We start from the raw sequence: 22,502 nt of genomic DNA, 5'->3' as shown, positions 1-22,502 counted from the left end.
TTTGAAAACCTTCAATGAAGGAGATTCCGAGACTTCCCTGGGCAGTTTGTTCCATTGTCCTGCTGTTCTTACAGTTTGGGAATTTTTCCTGAGATTTAATCTAAATCTACTGGGGCTGTCAAGCAATTAAAAAAATAATCATGATTAATTGCAGTTTTAATCCCACTGTTAAACAATAATAGAATGCCATTTATTTAAATCTTTTGAATATTTTCTACATTTTCAGATATATTGGTTACAATTACAACGAAGAATACCAAGTGTACAGTGCTCACTTTATATTATTTTTGGTTACAAATATTTGCACTGTAAAAAAGATAAACAAAAGAAACTATTTCAATTCACCTCATACAAGTACTGTCGTGCAATCTCTTTATCATGAAAGTGTAATTTACAAATGTAGAATTTTTTTTACATAACTGCACTCAAATAAAACAATGTAAAAATTTAGAGCAGTGTTTCTCAAACTTTTTGTGCTGGTGATTCCATTTGGACTTAAAAAAAAATAGTGACCCCCCCCACTACAAAAAATTGTGATTCCCTGGCTTGAGCCCCCCTCGGGGCAGGAGTTCTGGCTTTCAGTCCCCCTCGGGACATGGGGCTCTGGCCTTCAGCTCCCCCCGCCCCCTGCGGAGCTCCGATCTTCAGCTCCCCTGCTGCTTCTGGGGCTCAGGGCTTCATCCCCACTTGGGTCTCCATGCTTCAGTCCCCCTTGGGCCAGGGGGCTCCGGCCTTCAGCCCCCTGTGGAGCTCTGACCTTCAGCTCCCCTGCTGGCTCGGTGCTTCAGCCCACCCTTGGGTCTCCAACCCTTAGACCTGCTCGGGGCACGGGGCTCCAGCCCCCCATTGCTTATGGAGTGTGATTAACGTGTTAAAGAAATTAACATGTTAATCATGCTGTGAATTAATCCTTAATTGACAGACCTACTGCAAAGTGAAAGATCAGTTGGAAGTGACAGAGGAGTAAGACCTGCTTGGATTGGTTGATGACTATGAGCTGCCAATAGGATGCAGCTGTGAAAAAGGCTAATTCAATCCTAGGATGCATCAGGCGAGGTATTTCTAGTAGAGACAGGGAAATGTTATTACCATTGTACAAGGCACTAGTGAGACCTCATCTGAAATACTGGGTGCAGTTCTGGTCTCCTGTGTTTAACAAAGATGATTTCAATCACAGCGATCTTGGAGTCACCGCACACCTGATTGATTCTGCATGGACACCGCAGTCGTTTGCTTTAATAGTAACGCATACTGAAAAGAGACAATATGCTGAAACGTGTAGAGTGTTTCTTGGGTGTTGCATGGAATATTCAATAAAGATATGGAATATTCAAGAAAAGTTAACAATTAGTACTAACAGTTCGATCAAAACTGCTATTAATTGTGATTAATTTGTTTTGAACTAATCGCTGAGTTAACTGATTAATTGACAGCCCTAAAATCTGCTGTACTGTTGTTTGAACCCATTGCCTCTTTTCCTGCCCTCTGTGGCAAAAGAGAACAACTTTTCTCCATCTTTTTTATGGCAGCCTTTCAGGTATTTGAAGACTGTTATCATGTCCTCCCTTAATCTCCTCTTTTCCAAACTAAACATACCGAGTTCCTTCAGACTTCGCTCATATGGCTTGCCTTCCATTCCTTTGATCATCCTTGTTGTTCGCCTCCAGATCCTTTCCAGTTTCTCTACATCCATTCTATATGGCAGTGACCAAAACTGGATACAGTACTCGTGCTGAGGACTAACCAGCACCGAGTAGAGCGGTACTGTCACCTCTCATGACTTGCATGACTCATGACTGTTAATGCAACCCAAATTTGCATTTGCTTTCTTTGCAACAGAATTATATTGTTGAGGTTGTGATCATCACAGCTCCCAGATTCTACTCAGCAGTGCTGCTGTCAAGTAAGTTATCTCCCCATTCTATAATTTGTGCATTACATTTTTCTTCCTTAAGAGTAGCACCTTACATTTGTATTTGTTGAATTTCATTTTGCTGTCTGTAGCTCAGTTCTCCCATTTATCAAGATCCCTTTGAATTTTAGTTCTATCCTCCAAAGTTTTTACAAAACCCCTTCCCCCCCACCCCCAGCTTTTTTGTCATCTGCAAAATTGATCAGTATGCTCTCTATTCCTACATCTAGGTCATTAATAAGGATGTTAAACAACACCGAAGTTGCACCAATGAAAATAAATCAATCTAGTTAAACTGGTGCAAATTGATTGTAATACCAGTGTACCTTGTCTAATACAAACAGGCCCTTAGACTTAATTCCTGTGTGCCAAACTCAGCAGTAATGGGGTTCATGAGAAAAGGTGGTTGAACAGGTAAACTAATTTGTTGAGAAGTATGAGCATGTCAGTGATCTTAAGAGAGTCATTGTCGTTATAATCTACGTGTTGAGGGGATAGGCAGGATGTGTAAAATATGTGTGTTTAGACTCCTGGGCGCACTTGAGACTCTAGACTGGATTTAGAGGAGAGTCTTTGTTCTGAGTGAAACTTGAAAGCATTAAAAACAGCATTAGATGTATCTCGTTGTTTTTAAAGCTACACATGTATCTAGAAATCTTTGGTTACACAGTAGATAATGATTGTATCTGACAGGCATATCTACTAGTTGGGATTAGATTTAAATAAATTGCATGTAACTTTCTGATTCTGTTAGAGTTCTTACATTCTCTTTAATTTAAATAACATTTAAAAATTACGCATAAAGTTAGGGTTCCCCTGAGATATCTGTAAATGCTGCATCCCATATTTGATGATTAAACAACATCAAGCAGTCTCTCTCTTGATTTTAGCAGATCTAATTGTTTAAAGGTTCAGATGGAAGACTTCAGAAATTGAAAACATGAGTTGTCATTTAGCTCTGAGCTTTTTTTGTAGTCACTGTGCTCTTTTGTATAATAAAAAACACATAAAACTTTGTAACTATTTTTATCTTCAGTAATAGTTGAGTTTAATGGAACATATTTATTCCTTTGCAGAGAATCCCACTTAAACCATATTTTGTCCTGGCCCTCTGCACAGAGTTGAATCTTGCCCAATATGAATGCTTTGAACTAGCGAGGTCTTAATTGGTCCTAGCAAGACGCTTCTCTTTTTAGTTCTTGTTTGTTAGGATTCTTCTTACTGAGCTGTGGATTCATATTTCACAAAAGGCTCATACTGCTGTAATATAGCATGAGGAGGATCCTGTGCTTTTATTTCATTATATTATCAGTCTAAGAAAACATAAAGGGACTGTAAAAGAGTGGTTCAGTGGATTAACACATTAGTATTTTACCGCTGAGGATTTTAGCTGAAATTCATTTCAGGTGTAGTTTACAACGGATATTTGCTTATGACATGAAATCTTCATGCTTTGGGACAAGGCAATTCATGTACCAGGAAAGACTTGGTACTGCAATGTCAATGATATTACCAGATGGGATTATGGTGCGTGAGGCTAGCCTCCCCGGCCTCTCCCTCACAGCCTCAGCTCACTGCGCCGCTGCGGCCTGACTCGGAGCTCTGAAATGCGTGGTACGTGGCTGGCTCCAGACGGGCGGCGCGGCTGTCGTGCCGCCAGCCACCGGTGCTCTAGGCAGTGCGGTAAGGGGGCATGGAGTGGGGGGGTTGGATAGGGGGCAGGGGAGTTCAGGGGGCAGGGTGTTCAGGGGGTGGGGGTGTGGGTAGGGGGCAGGGCGGGAAATGGGGGGGGGGGTTGAGTAGGGGCAGGAGTCCCGGGGGCAGTCAGGAAGGAGGAGGGGTTGGATGGGACAGCAGGGGGAAGTCAGGGATGGGGATTCCAGGGGTTGTCAGGGGACAGGGAGCCGGGGGGAGGTGAATGGGGCAGCAGTCTCACGGGGGCCATCAGGGAACATCGGGAGTTGGATGGGGCAGGAGTCCTGGGGCGGGAAGCATCAGGGGGTGAGAAACAGGGCAGGGGATAGGGGGCAGGGGCTGGGCCACGCCTGGCTGTTTGGGAAGGCACAGCCTCCCCTTGGCCCTCCATACAATTTCCGAAACCCGATGCGGCCCTGTGGCCAAAAAGTTTGCCCACCCCGATATAAAATGATATAAATGTTAAATAGCATAGGGCCAATTCCTGTGGGATCCCACTGCAAAACCACCTATGAGATGAAGATTCTCTGATGACAATTACATTTTCAAACCTATCAGCTAATTTTTAATCCATTTAATGTATACCATGTTAATTTTATATTGTATTTGTTTTTTAATCAAAATGTACCAGCTCAAATGCCTTACAGAAGTCTGTGAATATTCCATCAACACTGTCACCTTTATCAACCAAATTTGTCATCTATCAAAAAAAATATTGAGCTAGTTTGGCAGGGTTTGTTTTCCATAAACCCATGTTGATTGGCATTAATTACATTACCCTCCTTTAATTCTTTATTAATCGAGCCCTGCATCAGTCCCTCCATTATCTTTCTGGGAATCAACATCAGGTTGACAGGACTTAATTACTCAGTTCATCCCGTTTACCCATTTTTAAAAATGTTACATTAGCTTTCTTTCAGTCCTCTGGAGCTTCCCCAGTGCTCCAGAAATTATTGAAAATCAACATTAATGGTCCAGATAGCTCTTCAGCCAAATCTTTTAAAACTTGTGCAGGCAGGTTAGGTGGATCTGCTGACTTAGAAATGTCTAACTTTGGTAGCTTCTGTTTCTCATGCTCCAGAGATACTAGTGGAATGGAAAAAGTGTTACATCACCATATGATGAGACTATATCATCAGTTTTTTTTCTCAATACAAAACAGAAATATTTATGTACTTCTGCCTTTTCTATATTATTCTGCAGGGTGCCAGAGATAGCTGAGTATACAGGTGTACAGTCTGTAAAAACGTGTATTTTTGAGTTGTTTAAGCTTGTCTGGGAGATGGAATAGACATTTTAGAATAAAGCGTAGTAATTGAAGTTAGTGCATTTTAAAACCAATCTCAGTATTTGCCAAAGTGAACAACAGTTTAACATATTGCATATTCAAAAGAGTGAATTTTTCACCACAGCTTCCTAGCTGCACACACATAGATGTAAATCCAGCGACTCTACATTGTCTTCTGTGGAGAGCAGAATTTGCCCCATGAAATTTATATACCATGGGTCACCTCATGTATTAATGAGCTACGTGCACATTGTCCTCTTCCCATATGGCAGCTTTCTGTCTTCCTCCTGGACTCATCAGTGGAATCATTAGCAGAGTCTGGGATCTGGATGTGTGGGTAAGGTAGAGGGGAATAGTATAAAGTATCTGTGGACAAATTAAGATAGCCTGTAGTTATATTTAACTGTTCTGTGGCACCTACCTCATGCTGTGTACTTTTTACCACAACATCAGCAGCCTGCAGAGTCCCTGAAATCAGTTGGAGTTTTGCTATCAGAGAGCTGGGGTAATGGCAGAAGGACACACGATCTTCGTACCAATGGCTCTGAATTCCATTGGGTCTCAGAGAATCAGGGATTCTGCATAATAAATATGCTTTTTCTGTGAAGGAACTACCCCTCACTATTCACAGAAAAATTGAGGGAACTCCTCAACAGGGAAACCTTCAGAATTTTCTGTGCTGACATGTTTGTGGAGGGGAAGGGAATGGGTGTTGTACAAAGGCATAGCGTGGCCCTATATATCTGCAGTCTCAGATTTCACTTTTCTAGATTAGTCTCTGATAATGAGCTTATTTGGCAAGAATAGTTTGTTTGTATAGCATAGTATGTAGAAATCAGCAAATAAAAGGTTAGTGTGATATGCCCTTTTGTGGTGTTAAGTCTGTGACCAAATCGAAACAGTAAGTTCTTCCAGAAGGGAAGGCGATGTGATTCTAGTGATCTTCATGGTGAAGCACAGTGGTTTTCCTTCTTCACTGCTAAAAAGGAAGTGGAGAACTCCCAGTGGTGTGAAGGCACTACGAGGTTGACAGATTGGGGAGATGTACACCAGTCCACAACTGGGAATCAAGGTGAAAGGAAATACTGTAACACATTTTATTGTAAGCCTTAGGTGTGTCTGAAAAGTTAGAAGAGTGGAGTTGGCTAGGAGGGGGAATAGATTTGTCTGTTGAACCAATCAAACTTTACCTTCATTGTAATTTTTTCTGGCTTCTTCGAGCCATTGTTAAGGGAAAATCTGTACAAGTTTTAAGGCTTCTGGGAAAATGGTCAACCGGTGGGAGTGTAAGAGAGAGAAATGTGTTACTTCTGAAAATTGATCAATTTGCAAGCATAACACATCTGTAGAGGTGGGCCTCTTACTCCAGACTGGGTTTCAGTAGCAAAAACAGAAGTCACATTTTTATCAATTGAGCATTGTCTTGCATTCCAAGTGCGCTGTTACAAAAACATTCTTAAAAGTGTTGAATTTTACTTTCTATGCATCCTTTCTCCCTGCAGAAATGCCATCCAAAAGATATATTTAGGCATTTGTATGTCTTTTTTTGAAAGTCTCTAAACTCATACTGTGCTTTACCTTGTGGTGGTGTTCTACTCCATCTCTGTACCTCCAGTTCATTAATATAAAAATTCTTTTGACAACTGAGCACTCTCTTGTACTTTAGAGAGATAACATGCTATGTCTTGCCTACCGTCTGTTGTTAATATTATAGTTATCGAGTTAAGTGACAACCTGTTTTCAAAATGATTAAAAAAAAAAAAATCCCAGCCAAACACTATGGTACTGTGCTTGACAAAGAAGCAGTTGAAGTTCGTGACCTGAAAAGTAATTGCCTCCTATTGGATTTCTTACTAGTCCACAGCTTACAATTTTAATTCTTTCACTGCTTTTTTTGCACGAGTTAGGAAAAGCAAAACACATTGTTCTGTACTTATTTTTACATTTTATTCAGCAATAAGACCAATATTTTTCATACTTAAGTCTGTATGAAAAATTTGTTACCAATTTATTTTTAAAAGCTGAATACACATAGCATTGGATCAAGGCACATACAAGACTGGCCAAAGGGCGTACAATGCACTTTGGTTTTCATTTGCAAAAATAAATGATTATGGCAACAAAAAAGAGTGGCTTGGGTTTAAGACATTAAATACCTCACAATTCAATAGGAATTGTTATCTTACAAATTTATTATTAAGTTTTGTGGAAATTTGTGACAGTAATGGGCAGTATTCCTGACTGTAGTGGAAGTATATTTAGGTTTGGAAGGATTAGGATTGGAAGGATTTGAATTGTATCGGTAAATGTTGTTAAATGTTGATTTGGCGTATACAAACTGATGAAAAAATATTGCCGTATTAGAATTTGACTGAAGGATATGTACTCTGTATATTTAAATGTTTCAATCTGAATGTCTACATCATTAAATAATTGTCTGCCCCCTCTGCGCCCCCCCCCCCCTTGTTTGACACACACACACACACACATTAACATTTCCTGGAACCATGAAAATTTAAATGAATAAAAATCATAAAAATGCTTAGAATCCATAATTTTGCACAACTGTGAAAATTTAAATAGATATACATTGAAAAAAATGCTTAAAAATAAACATTGATGTTATCTGTTGAAATTATTTAAAAAAATCGAATTCTGCCAAGTCTAAGTATATTTAATACACATGTAGTCTGTGGGGTTTTTTATATGCTTTAGAAGTAAGAACTTTATTTCCAGATTTATCAGTTGTACAACTAACCATTTACCATCATGTCTCAAAACTGGTTGAGGCCTTATTTTAGCCTTGTTCATACTAATATGTTTTCTAATGTGTGGAATTATCAGCATATTTTCTGTTCAAGTGCAGGTACTAACATTTCCCCCAAATGCCTATCAGCTATCATCATGTTCTCCATAATATATAAGCTTACACATTCTTGAGAACTAGAAATGAAATGTGCCCTTTGGTTTGTGGTGGTTAGTATAGCAGTGTATTCTTGAAGCCTCGTGAGGAGTTTCATTAACTGCTGAGGTCTCAAACTTTTGCTTTCATGTCAACAGCTTCAGTTTCATGTAGATGACAAATTGGCTTATAAAAATTCATTTCACTGTTGTTAAAATGGATATATCCAGACAGCTGATATTGCCCATTACCACGCACGTTTTTCTTTATTGAGTACTGTCGTGGTTTACAGAGTCAACATCATAGTTCTAGTTTTGCAACCACTTTTTCATCTCCTCTGTCTGCCAGGTTTAATATTTTATTAATACCAAAGTGAAAAATGGCCTGTGCTTATACTTACAAGGATCGTAAATGAATGCAAAGTCCTGATTGTTCAACACAGCAAGAAAATTCACTTTCACAGTCAACAAGTCATCTTACTCAGTAGAACACAAAAGTTAAATGGGCTGTAACTTCAATATTAGCAAGGAAAATACAGTACAAATTACTAAAAAGTACTAAAATAGAGAATTGTGGTCAGGTATCCCCACTGCATTAATTGCAGGAGTAACCTGAAATTGGAAACTTTTAATAAAAAGTTCTTAAATATAAATTATATGGCAAATGTACAGTACATTGCTTTTTCAGTCTTTTAATCCAGTGTTTTGCAGTAGAACAGCAACCTTTATAGTCATTCTTTCCTGTCCGTTATTTCCTTCAGTATCATGAATGTGAATGATCTGAATCTGGTATACCACTGTCTCTGTAGCTTCTGTTACTGCTGCTTTCACTGTGGTTGTTCTTATACAGATTCATTCCATTAGGTGGGAATATGGTATGTATTACAAACTCTTCCTTGGACACTTGGTCATTATTTATTGGTATCATCTGAAAAGAAGTCTCCCTGATTTCTAGGATGGAGTTGTCCTTCTTAGTTCCAGCTTCAGCATAATCATCTTTTCTCCTCCGTCCTTTGCTGTACGCACAGTTCCTTGAAAACAAGGATCCATTTCTGTGGACATACCAGCACACTAACGCAAGCAGCGCTATAGCTAGTAATGCCACCACACCACCTATGATGGCAGCCACAGGTAAATTAGAATTTTTGTAAGGTTCTTTCTCTTGCTCTCGGTTTAGGGTTGTTGTAGGATTGTACATCTTAAGAGGTGCTGTTTCAGTCTCTATACAAACGGGGGTTTCATCAGACAGATAGATGTTGCTGGTTTCCATGGGAACCATACATACACGGTATGGTGACTCTGGCTCAAGGGCTGTAAGTAGGTAGTCACTCCTGTCTCCTGTAACTATTGTTTCAGTTATAGATCCAAAGGCAGGGCTGTGACCCATTTTTAGCCAGCTCAGTCTTAAAGCAGTCATTGGTAGTGCAACTTTCCAGGAAATATGAATGCTCTCAGTGCTTACAGATTTCACAATGATTGTAATGATTTTCCGTACTGGACTTGCTGTGGTTCTGTAGTTTCTATTTAGATTGGGAGTCTTTATGTCTGACTGTTTGGTCACAGAAACTGGCCAATGCCCTTGGGCAGGGTATAATGTGTTTGGTATTGCAGTAGTAATTTGGATGGTGCTTACAGTACTATCATCCTTACAATCAAATAGCTCTGTGCTGAGGTCCTTGATAGCCATTCCACGCACTTTCTCTGGTGCTTGACACATCAGTCCACGTACGTTAACTTTTAAAGGCAATGACTGAAGCCAGTCACGGACCCATTTCATTTTGCATCCACAGTACCATGGATTGTTACGAAGAAACAATTGAGTTATGTTGTCCAGGTCATCAAAGATACCCTGAGGTAAATTGCTTAGATTGTTATTGGACATATCTAGTCGATACAATTGCCTTAGATCAGAGAAAGCATTAGGTGGTACACGATTTATATGATTTTCTTGAAGATAAAGCTTTCTTAGGTTTGTGCCTGGCAAATTTATGGGAGCAGCTGTAAGGGAATTGCGGATCAATGACAGTTCTGTTAGATTGACTAGATTTATGAAGACTTTGTCTCCTAATCCATGATTGTTTAAAAGGTTTCCATCTAAAACGAGACGTTTTAGATTTGTAAGATCTTGAAGGGACACTTCTGAAATTGTGGAAATACGATTATCATCCAAGCGTAGCTCTTCTATCGTTTTAGGCAAACCCCAGGGAATGGTGCTAAGGTGATTTCGAGAGAGGAAAAGTAGTCTGAGATAGATGTTGTCCCGGAAAGCTCCATCTTCAATACTAACAGCAGAAACTGAATTATCATCCAAATGCAATTCTTCCAGATAAGGAATTTGTGAAAGTGAATCATAAGTAATGGTCCTTATATTATTTTCCTGCAAATGCAGTTCTTTAACATACTTAGGGAGATTGGTAGGGAATTCATCTAAACTGTTGTGATATAAGTATATTCTCTCTACCCTAAGCAAGTTTTTCAGGTCTGAAGGAATCCCAGCATTATTTATTTGATTGTTCTGAAGGTAGAGGGTGGTAGCATCCTGTGGAATTCCAGTAGGAATTGATGTCAATTCACGATCATTACAATAAATGAAACCTGCATCACAGCGACACACCGATGGGCATGATTTGGCACTGACTGAATGAGGTGCCATTTTAAGCAACAGCCCTATCTTAGTCCAAATTAGGAAGATGTTCCAAGTTACACTGATCATGGTCAGGAACAATGAGATTTGTACACAGTCTAGTTTTCTGGTCTTCAACAACCTGGAAAAAAGAACAATATTATCCAGATTACTAGTCAAGGAACTACCATGAAAACACCACTTTGAAATTACAGAAGACAGCTAAAATGTGTGTATTATTGTGAACTTTGAGTTTTAGCTGAACTGAAGTACAGTTTACTTTCATTTCTTACATTAATTGTGCTTAGTTTGGTTTATAGGTTTTGTATTATATAGTAACTTGAATATAACCCAACTATGTTTGATTTGTACATTATTTCATTTAAACAAGAAGCATCCTTCTAACAAATACTACACATTCTATGTGTAAAGAAAAGAGGTAATTTCTTCTCAGATAACTTCATTCCCATCTATGTATGTATTCATCTTGGAAGCTCGCTTCAAGGCAAAATCTTGTCTAAATTTTACATTCAGTTCCTGAAAACCATCAAATAACTTTTATTAGATCAGTTGGAACATATATAGGTCCCTTAGGACAGGTCTACACTATGGGGGAAAGTCGACCTAAGCTACGCAATTTGAGTTACGTTAGTAGCATAACTCAAGTTGATGTAGCTTAGATCTACTTACAGCGGGGTCCACACTATGCTATGTCGACAGGAGACGCTCTCCCGTTGACTCCCCTTACTCTTCTCATTCCGGTGGAGTACCAGAGTCGACAGGAGAGTGATCTACGGTCGATTTAGCAGTTCTTCACTAGCCCGCTGAATCGATCCCCAGTGGATCGATCGCTGCAGTGTCAATCCACCGGTAAGTGGAGACAAGCCTTTAGAGAATAACGAAGCCCTTCCTAAATACCAGTTCCAGAAGTTCTGAAGAGTCCTAAATAACCTTTTAAATAGTCAGTGTGTGAGCAAAAGAGCAGTGACTAAATACAGCCTACTCAGTCTTTGATCTTCCCCATGTTGTTGTAATCAAGTACAATAAAAAGAATTATTTTTATTGTTGTTCCCTTGCTATGTTAAAAAATAATTGGAATGTTCAAAAGTGTGAGACCCAAGGAGCTGGTATGTAGCTTGGGAGTGGTTTACATAACCACTAGAACGACACTTTTCCAGATGATTAGATGGAATATTTCATTACATGCTTTTAATTTAGTGTTTCAATATTTGTCATTCTCAAAAGTCTGCTTACTCAGCAGTATGCTAATAAGCGACTATTTGACAGGTTTACCCACATTTTCACATCTTATTAATTCAAAGTGTGCAGTGTAGACTCTATTCATGAACTGTTGAGATTAGAACTGGATTCTGGTACTATTTGTACATTCTAAGACAACATAATTCAATTATCATTGTAATTAGGATACTGAAAATTTATAAGATCACCTATATATTATATAATGTCATGATCCCTTCTCTGGCAGATTTATTTATTAATGGCATTTTATTCTCTCAAACAAAAGAAACCCCCACATTATTATTGATCTTACCTTATTTAAAAGTATGAGTAAACTTTCTGCTTGCAGAAATCCAATAAACATAAATTTTTTACTGTGGAGAATGACTTTTGGAGTCTTACGGTTTATTCCATGTAGCTGGTCTTCCTTATCTGTGTTTACTCAAGTGATTGTTGTTGGTAGTAAATGCGTTATGACTAGTTCCACTGTATTCAGTGAACATTCCAACACAGGTTTATCATGGTGTATAAGCACACCAGGTTGTGGAGAAGAAAAGCTTCAACTTCCTGTCACTATGAAGGAATGAGATTTCTATTTTGTTCTTCAAATAAAGTCTGTGCATGAAGAGTCTCTCTTGTTTTGTGTAAGGCCCTTAACAGAAATTGATTTCCTTGTATTTCTTACAAACTCTTCTGCATAGCATAGTAGTCAAAGATCGTAACTTCAGCTCCACATGATGGAAATCATTCATTATGCTGAAACTTGAATGATGATAGCCTCTTCAGAAGGTGAAAAAAAAAAAAAAAAAAGGTTCTGTCCAAAATTATCCAAGTATAAACTTTGTACAGTAGCTACCTGCTGATAAATCCATACCTGCAGTGAAAGAACTGCTTCCAACTTTCACTTCTGAACACTTGCTCAAAATTTCCAATGCAGAAAATATTTCCTCATGCTCTATAACCATATGAGTTATTTTACAATAGATTGATATTCTTCTGAAGAAACAGGAACATGCTAATTCCTTCTAAAAAAAACCCCACTCCTCTTATAAAGTGTCCTTTAAGCTGTTAATTTCCTGTGAAAGTAAACAGATTTTAATGAATAACAGTGGACACTCGCATACAAAGAAATGCTGATCTGTATTCTTTCTACAATCTGAGCTACATTTGTTATTTACATAACCAATACATCTTGTTGCCTTAGTATGTTGGTAATTCAGTAGAATGAGTGGAATTGTTAATAGACATTCTGCTGTCTCATTTCACATTTATTGGGATTTTTCTTTAGCTATTTTGTTATATTTGTCTCAGCACGATAGTAACTGAAATCGGCTTTAATCAACAGACTGTAGAGAAATCATGACATATATTCCATTTGATTACAAATAGAAGTCCAGTCTCATTGAAGGCTTTGCATACTACTGCTATCTCGGTTTTCATTCTTGCTAAACTGAGGGAACAGGTTAATCTCTTCTTGGTTTTAAATATAAAATGTCAGAAATACTGTTGACTAGTTACTGTATGACAGGTGAAAAGGCTGGGTCTAAGTACTGTGTTAACATTTTACCTCAATAACAGATACAGTATTTCCAAATTGTGTGAATGCTTAGACTTCTGCATTATTTCATCCTGCAAGAATGGAGAGATGTTCATGGTTGTGGTGTGAGTTATGTATAATATATATTAAAATATGCAATATTGTTAAAACATTCATAGAATCATAGAATATCAGGGTTGGAAGGGACCTCAGGAGGTCATCTAGTCCAACCCCCTGCTCAAAGCAGGACCAAACCCCAACTAAAGCATCCCAGCCAGGCCTTTGTCAAGCCTGACCTTAAAAACTTCTAAGGAAGGAGATTCCACCACCTCCCTAGGTAACGCATTCCAGTGTTTTACCACCCTCCTAGTGAAAAAGTTTTTCCTAATATCCAACCTAAACCTCCCCCACTGCAACTTGACACCATTACTCCTCATTCTGTCATCTGCTACCACTGAGAACAGTCTAGATCCATCCTCTTTGAAACCCCCTTTCAGGTAGTTGAAAGCAGCTATCAAATCCCCCCTCATTCTTCTCTTCCGCAGACTAAACAATCCCAGTTCCCTCAGCCTCTCCTCATAAGTCATGTGTTCCAGTCCGCTAATCATTTTTGTTGCCCTCCGCTGGACGCTTTCCAATGTTTCCACATCCTTCTTGTAGTGTGGGGCCCAAAACTGGACACAGTACTCCAGATGAGGCCTCACCAATGTCGAATAGAGGGGAACGATCACGTCCCTCGATCTGCTGGCAATGCCCCTACTTATACATCCCAAAATACCATTGGCCTTCTTGGCAACAATGGCAGAGTGTTGACTCATATCCAGCCTCTCGTCCACTGTAACCCCTAGGCCCCTTTGTGCAGAACTGCTGCCTAGCCATTCAGTCCCTAGTCTGTAGCAGTGCTTGGGATTCTTCCGTCCTAAGTGCAGGACTCTGCACTTGTCTTTGTTGAACCTCATCAGATTTCTTTTGGCCCAATCCTCTAATTTGTCTAGCTATTTTATTGCATTTGAAGTATCTCGCCATGAGGTAATTATTAGAATCAGTGCTATGCTATAATAATACACTTACAATGCTACTTTACTCCAGTTTCAAACATGCTGGGTGCTAGGGGGTAAGAAATGTTATATCTAAAGAAAAAACATTTGATCTGGCTGTTCAGATTTCATGATGTAAGCATAATATCAGATTGTTTTAGACGGTATTTTTCTGTTGGAATCTTATCTCTGCTGTGAAGGGTCAAGGGTCATCTGGTCAGATGCTTGAGAGTACGTGTACTGTAAGTCCATGTACAGAGTGTTAATCTGAAATGGAAATACTTCACCCAGAAATTTAAAAAATAATAATGCTTTAACTGCAGTTTGCTTCTCCACTTAGTAATTGCATCGATTCCAAAAAGCTGAGCATCTGCTTCAGAATTAAAATGTATGTAGAATAATGGCTGCTCAGGTCCCCATTCTACCATAAAATATTAGATCCAGTCAGGGACTTGGTTAATTACTGTAGGTATTAACATTTTTTTTAAAAGGGCAGGTATATTCATTTTGACTTTTGAATCTTGAAAGTGGAATGGTATGCGCCTGATTCTATTCTGTTAGACTCATGTAAATCAAGAGCATCTCCACTGTAGGCCGTGGTGGTAAACCATTGTAAATATGTATTCATTTATTTTCTGAAATCTAACTATGGACACCCATCCTGAAGCATTCTCGTAGGAGTAATGCAAATGTCCACTGAGGAGTAGAGTTATGTTCATAATTGTGGTTTTAATTCTAGGTGTTTTCTCTCCCTCCTTGTTTCAGCAGTAATGAAAATATTGACTTAAACTGACAAATGTGGCTGTTGCTTCCAGTGTTGTTGTAACAGCGTTGGTCCCAGGATATTAGAGAGACAAGGTGGATGAGGTAATATCTTTTATTGGACCACCTTCTTCTGAAGAGCTCTGTGTCTTTCACCAACAGAAGATTAGATCACTTTGTGTCTCCAAATGTGACTTACCCACCTTGTCTCTGTAAATGTGGCTATTGTTAGAATAACAGAAATATTTTAATGCAGTACATTAAATAAAATATTAATACATGGGTACATTTTGGAAAAATAAAATATAGAATTGCTTATGTTTTTTGTGGCATTACTAACCTGTATTGCATGTTGTTTTGTGAACTGGAAAAACAAAAAAAATTCCAGGGAATCTTTCAGCTCAAATAATGCCTGTACATGTTGTGTTTTATATAGCTTCTGTTGCTTGTATTCCTAAATTAATATATTTAATTGTCTAATCTATATAAAAATGAAATCCCCCTGGATCTCATATGATATGATAAAGGAAAAGCCGTTTTTAAAAAGGGTGGCATATGCTGGAAGGCAGGGGGAAGGAATAAAAGCTTGTTTTAAAGTGCTTTTGAAGTCTGTCTTCTAATTGAAACTCTTTCCCCAATTCATTAATAAAAGATGGCAGATAATTGCTTTTAATTAGAACTTTTAATGGTAAATATAGTGCTAAGGTAAAATTAAACTGTAATAATGTGTATCAATTAGTTTCTAAACATTTATTCCTGAGAAAGAAAAAATAAAAGTTCCAAATTCTGTGGAAAAAGAAGATAAATGTATTTGTTTTACCTTTTCAAATTCTAAACTGTTTCCTCTTTGCTCCATTTGACATGCAAACGCTCGTTTATTGCCTCTATTGTACTACTGGCAATGTAGGATTAAACTGAAAACCCTAAAGCTCATTAAGTTCTTGGAATTCTTTATCCCTTCTCTCGAAATTACATCAAAACAAAAGAGAGGGGAAAATACAGGTCTCTTTGGAGAAAAAGACACTGTTTCAAAAATGTGGATTAACTTCATATCCCCTCCTCCCTTTACTTAAACTGAGAACACTTTTCTTCAGGATTTGATTGTGTTTGATATCTTGCATTTCCCTTTTACGTCTGAAGTTATAGCTGAAAACAATGTTTTTGCATATCAAAGGCTGCAGTGATCTGTCTACATAGAAGAGTGGAATCCTGCTGCCATGCTCAGACTTCCTTCTTCTTGAGCTGTCTCTACATATTCCCTGACATCAAATCATTGTAGCTGAGCCTGCAGGATTAAAAGAAAAGTGACCCCCACTGGTACAGACACTGTGGCCAGGTTTCCACATCATCAAATTGGGAGGTTTCATGGGCCCATGGTTTTGAAAGAAGCTATTAATTTTGGGGTGTTGGGAGGGGAAACTCTTAAGAGAAAAGAGGGAAAGTTAAAATACAAGTTTTATAAATACATTTTTCTTCTTAATGCATAAATCAGTCTCTGGTAACAAAAGTAATATCTGAACAATTATGAACAGAAGTTTTTAAGTACACTTAGTACAAAATGGAATATTTTCATGACCCTTGCTAAGATAGCACACTTTCTCTTTTATTGAGACACTATTATCTGTGCATATGTAATACAGCTACTGATAATGTTTGAGAAGCCTTCCATGTACTTATTCCAACAATGAAGCTTCACTGGGGCAAACAAATGGCTCACAGATTTTATTTTAAAACATTCAAAGTAACTTGCATTATATAAAGAAAATGTCTTGTGTCACGACACTTTTATCTATAAAGGGAAACATCAAACTTGAAGTCTGTATTATATCTAGGTGCACTCTTTTCTGTACACAGGCAAAAAGAATAAAGGTGTATTAAAATGATGCTGGAACATTGTCAAATGCTAACTTAAAAAAACACACACAACTTTCTTCCAACCTTTGCTAAAAGTTGCATAAAGTCTAAATTGTTTTTTTTTCCTCTTAAGCTTGACTTCAATTTAGGCTGCCAAATGCCCCCCCCTCAATTTTTTTTTTAATTTTAACCATGTATTCTATGGCAGGAATTTGGTTACCATGAAAGCCTATGATTTATTTCCCCTCTAATATCTAAAACAATGGTTTGATAATTTGGTAAGCAGTATTTTTAGGCTATAAATGTAACCAGGATGACAAGACATCTAGAATTAACTCAGCTTTTGAATACAAATTTGATGAGTTCAAAAAATTTCAATTTCACATTATCATTTCATTTACTTTATATTTTACTATTCTAAATAAATATAATTTTAAATGGATGGGCAGCAAAAATAAAAATGTGTTTAATGTAACTTGTTTTTTATTTGTAAAAGTAATTGTGTTAATATGTGGCCAATTTAGAAACTTGGGTTAAATAACTAGTTTACAAAGGCCTTACTTGCTCTTAAAAAGCTTGAAAAAGTCTTTTAAAAGTGCACATAGTACTCAGCTGTATATAAAACAAAGTGTAGGCATTGTTTTCTTGAATGTTCTACTCAGACGTAGTTAATAGCGACAGCAAAATGCTTTCTAAGCACCCTGTCTAGTAATTGAAATTTCCAGGATCATCATATTTCAGGAAGGTGCCCCATTCTTTTGTTTAATGCTAGGCAAGCAGAAGGACCTCTAACTATTCTCATGAGGGCCAAAGAATTTAAGGTTTTGCTGAAGTGCAAGTGTGCTTTTAGTTTGGGTTCTATCTTTTCCTGTTGAATAAGGTTTTTCTTTGGCTTATAGAAAATCAATTTTAAATGTGCAAAACTGTTTATTCTTTCTCTCCTCTCCCCCCCCCCCCCCCCCGGCTTATAGTGAATGAACCTGAGACTGCTCCATGTACTTCTGTTTGTAATACTAAATCAGGTTTCTTTAAAACAAAAATGAAATTTCATGGAGAATATATTAGCCTTAACTTGACTGCAAATGGATAATGATTATGAGGGTTACTTTCTGCCTCCTTTGCATGGCATAAAGTATAAGCAAAATCAGTATTCACTGGAGTGGATGAAAAGTGGCATAAGAAATATTTGTTTTTTTCAGTTCATATTTTCTGAAGTTTGTTTGTGTCTAGTATTTTTGTTACTATTGAACGAAATGAGAAATGCAAATTTGCTGCTGTTAGCTTGAAAAGTTCAGAGTATAGAAGAAGTGTACTTATTCAAAATAAAATTATCTGCCTTTGCAGCTTTGATTTGGTGAATTTTAAAACAGAAATAAAATAGCATTCAGGAGGGGTGGGAGTTGTACTCTCTAGGTTTAACCTAATATGGCTTCTAGGTTTTCTTTTCAAAGTTGCTGCTAAGGTAACTTGTCCACATCTGAAGTGAAAGAAGAGAGAACAAATGCTGTCATTGTCTCCAAGTAAAACCAATTTTCCCCCCTTGTTAAATTTAAGTGGAATAGTATCTGGAAGGGTTTTAACAAATGCCTGGCACTGAAGTTGAGGCATAACAAGAGGCTATGTATATACAAAATACTGTTTAGCTGATAGATAAGCTTCAATGTTTTGTTTCTTTCCTAGTTAGGAATAGTTGTTGATCTTTAGTTGATTGGTTTGGTAGCTACTGACTAATTAAAGTGCTCTCCAATATATAAAATTAACTTGGTGAAAATGTTCAAGTAATTATGTGATCAGATTTCAGAGTAGCAGCCCTGTTAGTCTGTATTTGCAAAAAGAAAAGGAATACTAGTGGCACCTTCGAGACTTAACCAATTTATTTGAGTATAAGCTTTTGAGAGCGACAGCTCACTTCATCGGATGCATTCAGTAGAAAATACAGTGAGGAGATTTATATACACACAGAACATGAAAAAGTGGGTATCATCATACACATTGTAAGGAGAGTGATCACTTAAGATGAGCTATTATTATGTGATCAGAGTTATCAGTCCTTAATGAGGGGGCATGTTTTGTGGTACATAATGTCTTCTTTACTTCAGGATACCAGTCTACTGTGATAATTTCAGCTACTTGCAAAAATAAGTACATGTACATGCTTGCTGTATTAATGTTGCCCAGGCAGTCTTGAAAATGATATCTGCACTCTTCTGTTATGGTGGAGTTATTGAGTAAAAACTTCAGAAATATTAGCTATTAACATAAATGTGTCCTGCTAGAAAGTGAAAAAGATGTCCATCTACCAGTTGAAGGCATTAAAAATTGTTGTAATGAAAATGTGCACAAACTGTAATACAACAATAATTTATTTGGGCAGACATCACTGCCTTAAATCATCAGTTTCAACTAAAACAGTTCATTGCTAAGATATTATTTTTTAAAAATATGAATCAGGGACACATCTTTATTTGTTCTTGCTGTAAAACGAACACATTGTCTTTCTGAAGATTAAGGCTTGCTGTGAGTTTACTACAGAGTTTTTGCCCACTGGGGGGTGGTACACACTACAAAAAGTCTGCTTTTAAGAGCCACAAGTCAGATGTTTTTTGCTGCTGTCCAGTTTTCTCTGCTTTAATTACAACAAAGCCTCCTGTTGAGAAAAACAGGGGAGGCCTCCAAGGGAAAAAAAATCAGTCTTTGAAAGATTTTACTGAACTTTACTTCCCATGTTGATTTAATTAACCGTGGTGTTTTATCTGGTCATTCTCAGTGAGAATGTTGTTAGAACTAAATAGTATGAATTTAAGAAAATTTAAGAGTTCAATTTAATATTTTATAAATGCGGTCTGTGACAAGGGGTGATCACAGTTCCTGGGGAAGGAGTAGGCCACAGAATAGAGGGAAAATATGCTCTTTAGAAATAGAATAAAATTGAGGAAAAACTGAAATTCTCAATAATGGAATTAACACAAATGTGATTTAGACCAATTATTTATATTTTCAGTTAATTGGCTTTTTATAAACCAGGACTGTGTGGTACCTAGTAACTGCTGAATCTGAAATAGTTTAAAACAAAGGTGAGGGCTTTTAAACTAAAGCATGGTGACAGGTTTTTGGAAGAAATTAAATTAACCTTAAATTTTTCAGGTTGAGGGGAAAAAACAAATATAAAAAAAATTCACCTACAAAGTGAGTCAGTTAGGACATGTGACATATATTGACAAGAAAAATAGATATGGATCTTTGTTTTTTAGAGCAGACAATTTTTTTCCTCTTTACTTAAATTGATGTTTGCATTTTTCATCTTGCCACAAAGAAAGGTTCATTAAGACTCCATATCCTGAGGCAGTAGATGACGAGCATAACTGGAATTTCTATCTGTTTGGACAGTATAGTCTAGCAAAGAAAATGGGGCTAAAGATAATAGCTTATTAAAGTCAGACAGCTGCAAACTTATAACCCTTTTTTAAAAAATATGGTCTCATTTAACCACTGAGAATTTATGGTTGAAAAGGAATATCCACATTTTTTTTTATTTCCAAGAGATAATTAGGGAACAGACCTTGCATCTTGAAATCAGTGTGACAATTTCTTTGGAAGAGCAACTTGAATTGTGGAATGATTCTGCATTTCACTAGTACTGATGTATAGAAAGTGTTTAATGGTACATTGTGAACTGACCAGAATTAATGTCTTAAAAAAAGGAGAGAAGTGACTTTATGTTTGAACCAAATTAGTAATCTATGGCTAACAATGCCCTTCATTAATTAGTTAATTATATGCATTCATTGTCACTGTAATACATTTGTAACACTCTGGCAACTTTGCCTTGATGTGTCAGAGATGTGCTCAATCAAATTAGTTGCTGTCAGAGAGTAAAAGTTAGTCTAATTTAAATAAAATATCTAAAATACAAATAGCATCCTCGTTCCACAGCTTGCTTGTTTTTTTGCCAATGCTTTATTGACTTAAGTCTCAGAGTAATGCTAGCTGAATCAGAAAAATATATTTGGATGATAAAATCTCCTCTGGATGTTAAAACAACTTGCTTATATGTAATAGCATATATTATGCACGCTTGGAAAAAATGGCAAGTAAAATTAATAACTTACTGAATAACATGGAAAAACAAAGAGCAAAGTTTATTAAAACTAGACATATCAGGTCCATAGAAAGGAGTATCAGGCAACTTTCATATTTTTCCTTTCTTTTTGTTTTTAATGTTGTGGTTTCTAAGAAAATCGGGGCCTGGTGCATTCTTTCTTAACATGTGTGCAACCATTTTGTTCAACACATAGCCCCACTGGGGATTCTGTGTGATGTATGCAACATTTTTTGGGGAGGGGGTAACTGAAAAAACACTTTTTCACATTGTGAATACATATAGTCACGGAGAAAAACTGTTTTCAAATGAATGGCTAATTTGCATAGAGTGTAACACCAGAAGGATTTTTTAAAATTATTGAATATAGCAATCTGGTCCCATTGCACTGCCCTAAAGCTTATCTTTGTTAGTCTGGCTCACTAGATTTGTTGAATTACTATGGCTAATTTGCATACAGTGTAACACCAGAAGGATTTTTTTAAATTACTGAATATCACAATCTGGTCCCATTGCACTGCCCTAAAGCTTAGCTTTGTTAGTCTGTCTCACTAGATTTGTTGAATTACTATGCAGGTCACATACTACATTTGTCCAAGCAATGAATTTTGGCATTATATTGGGAAGGAATATATTTTTAAACCATATCCGTTCCATAGGGAATTAAACAGTTAAAACTCAGATATCTCGTTTCAGAATTACAGACGTGGGATAGTAATGCAGGCTGTAGAATCTAGGTGTAGCTGTTTGTTTATCCTTCACAAAAGATTGTAAGTATACAGAAGCATATCTAGCTGTGAGCAAGATATTTGTTCCTTATGTACTGAATACTCATGTGCTGAAGGATCATTGATTTCCTTTCACAGCTGTAAAAACGACTATTAAGGGGATCATGCCACACATGCAGTACTGCCCAGGCTTGGAAAATATTATTTTTTTATTCTAGTGAGGTATCTATAGTGTATTTTCTAGTATTTGGTTCGAGCGAAATCGAGTCTCCAGCTTAGCAATGTTTGCAGAGATTGATGCTAGTATGCCGATTGAAACTTGTTTGCTAAATATGAACCATGTTTTAAATGAACTTCTTATATTAGTACGGCACTGTAGAAGTGCATCGTAACTTTGCATTTATCATCTTCAGACTGATCTCTGATCGGAAAATTATGCCTTGTTGCACTTGAAAAATTCTCAGTGGGGAAGTAAAATACAAAACTTTTGAGGAAATTAGGAGAAATCAATGAAAACACTTACCTGCAAGGTGAGAAAAAGAATTCCTATTTACAATGCAGCAACAGCCGTTATTCCACTTCGAATGGTTATGCGAAGTCATAAAAGCCCTTGTTTCAGGTCCAGTAACAAAAAGCAAGCGCGGCTATGGTTTGAGCTTATACTGTGTCAGATCACTTCTCCTACGCTGCGAAGGAGTGAGAGAGCGAAAGCATTCCAGTTGCGTGCACACAGCCCACCTCAAAGTCTGAAGTTAAAGCTTCACCTAACAGTGGTTGAATAAAGAGCTGATGTCATAAATGGGCAGGTCTTATATGGCTCTTGTTTG

The 22,502-nt window shown here is 37.3% G+C and overlaps 2 protein-coding genes across 7 annotated transcripts in view; one reads left to right on the top strand and one right to left on the bottom strand.

Moving 5' to 3' along the window:
* MACROD2 (mono-ADP ribosylhydrolase 2) overlaps positions 1 to 22,502 on the top strand; it is a 1,333,204-nt gene that overhangs the window by 209,492 nt on the left and 1,101,210 nt on the right. The gene's annotated exons all lie outside the window — the stretch shown is intronic.
* On the bottom strand, positions 8,038 to 22,435 carry FLRT3 (fibronectin leucine rich transmembrane protein 3). Of its 2 annotated transcripts, XM_048842603.2 has the most exons (4): positions 22,199 to 22,435; positions 13,226 to 13,287; positions 11,972 to 12,734; positions 8,038 to 10,561 (listed from the first exon to the last, which is right to left on the bottom strand). In XM_048842603.2, exon 4 carries the CDS (start codon positions 10,507 to 10,509, stop codon positions 8,560 to 8,562), a length of 1,950 nt encoding a protein of 649 aa, XP_048698560.1. In that variant the 5' UTR covers positions 10,510 to 10,561; positions 11,972 to 12,734; positions 13,226 to 13,287; positions 22,199 to 22,435; the 3' UTR covers positions 8,038 to 8,559. The 2 variants fall into 2 exon arrangements, with proteins under 2 accessions (XP_048698560.1, XP_048698559.1); XM_048842602.2 differs by lacking the exon at positions 13,226 to 13,287.

This window comes from Caretta caretta, chromosome 3 (assembly GCF_965140235.1).
Source record: "Caretta caretta isolate rCarCar2 chromosome 3, rCarCar1.hap1, whole genome shotgun sequence".
In the NCBI taxonomy this organism is placed as follows: Eukaryota; Metazoa; Chordata; order Testudines; family Cheloniidae; genus Caretta; species Caretta caretta.
The sequence above is the reverse complement of the archived record's forward strand: the minus strand, read 5'-3'. Positions and strand labels throughout refer to the sequence as shown.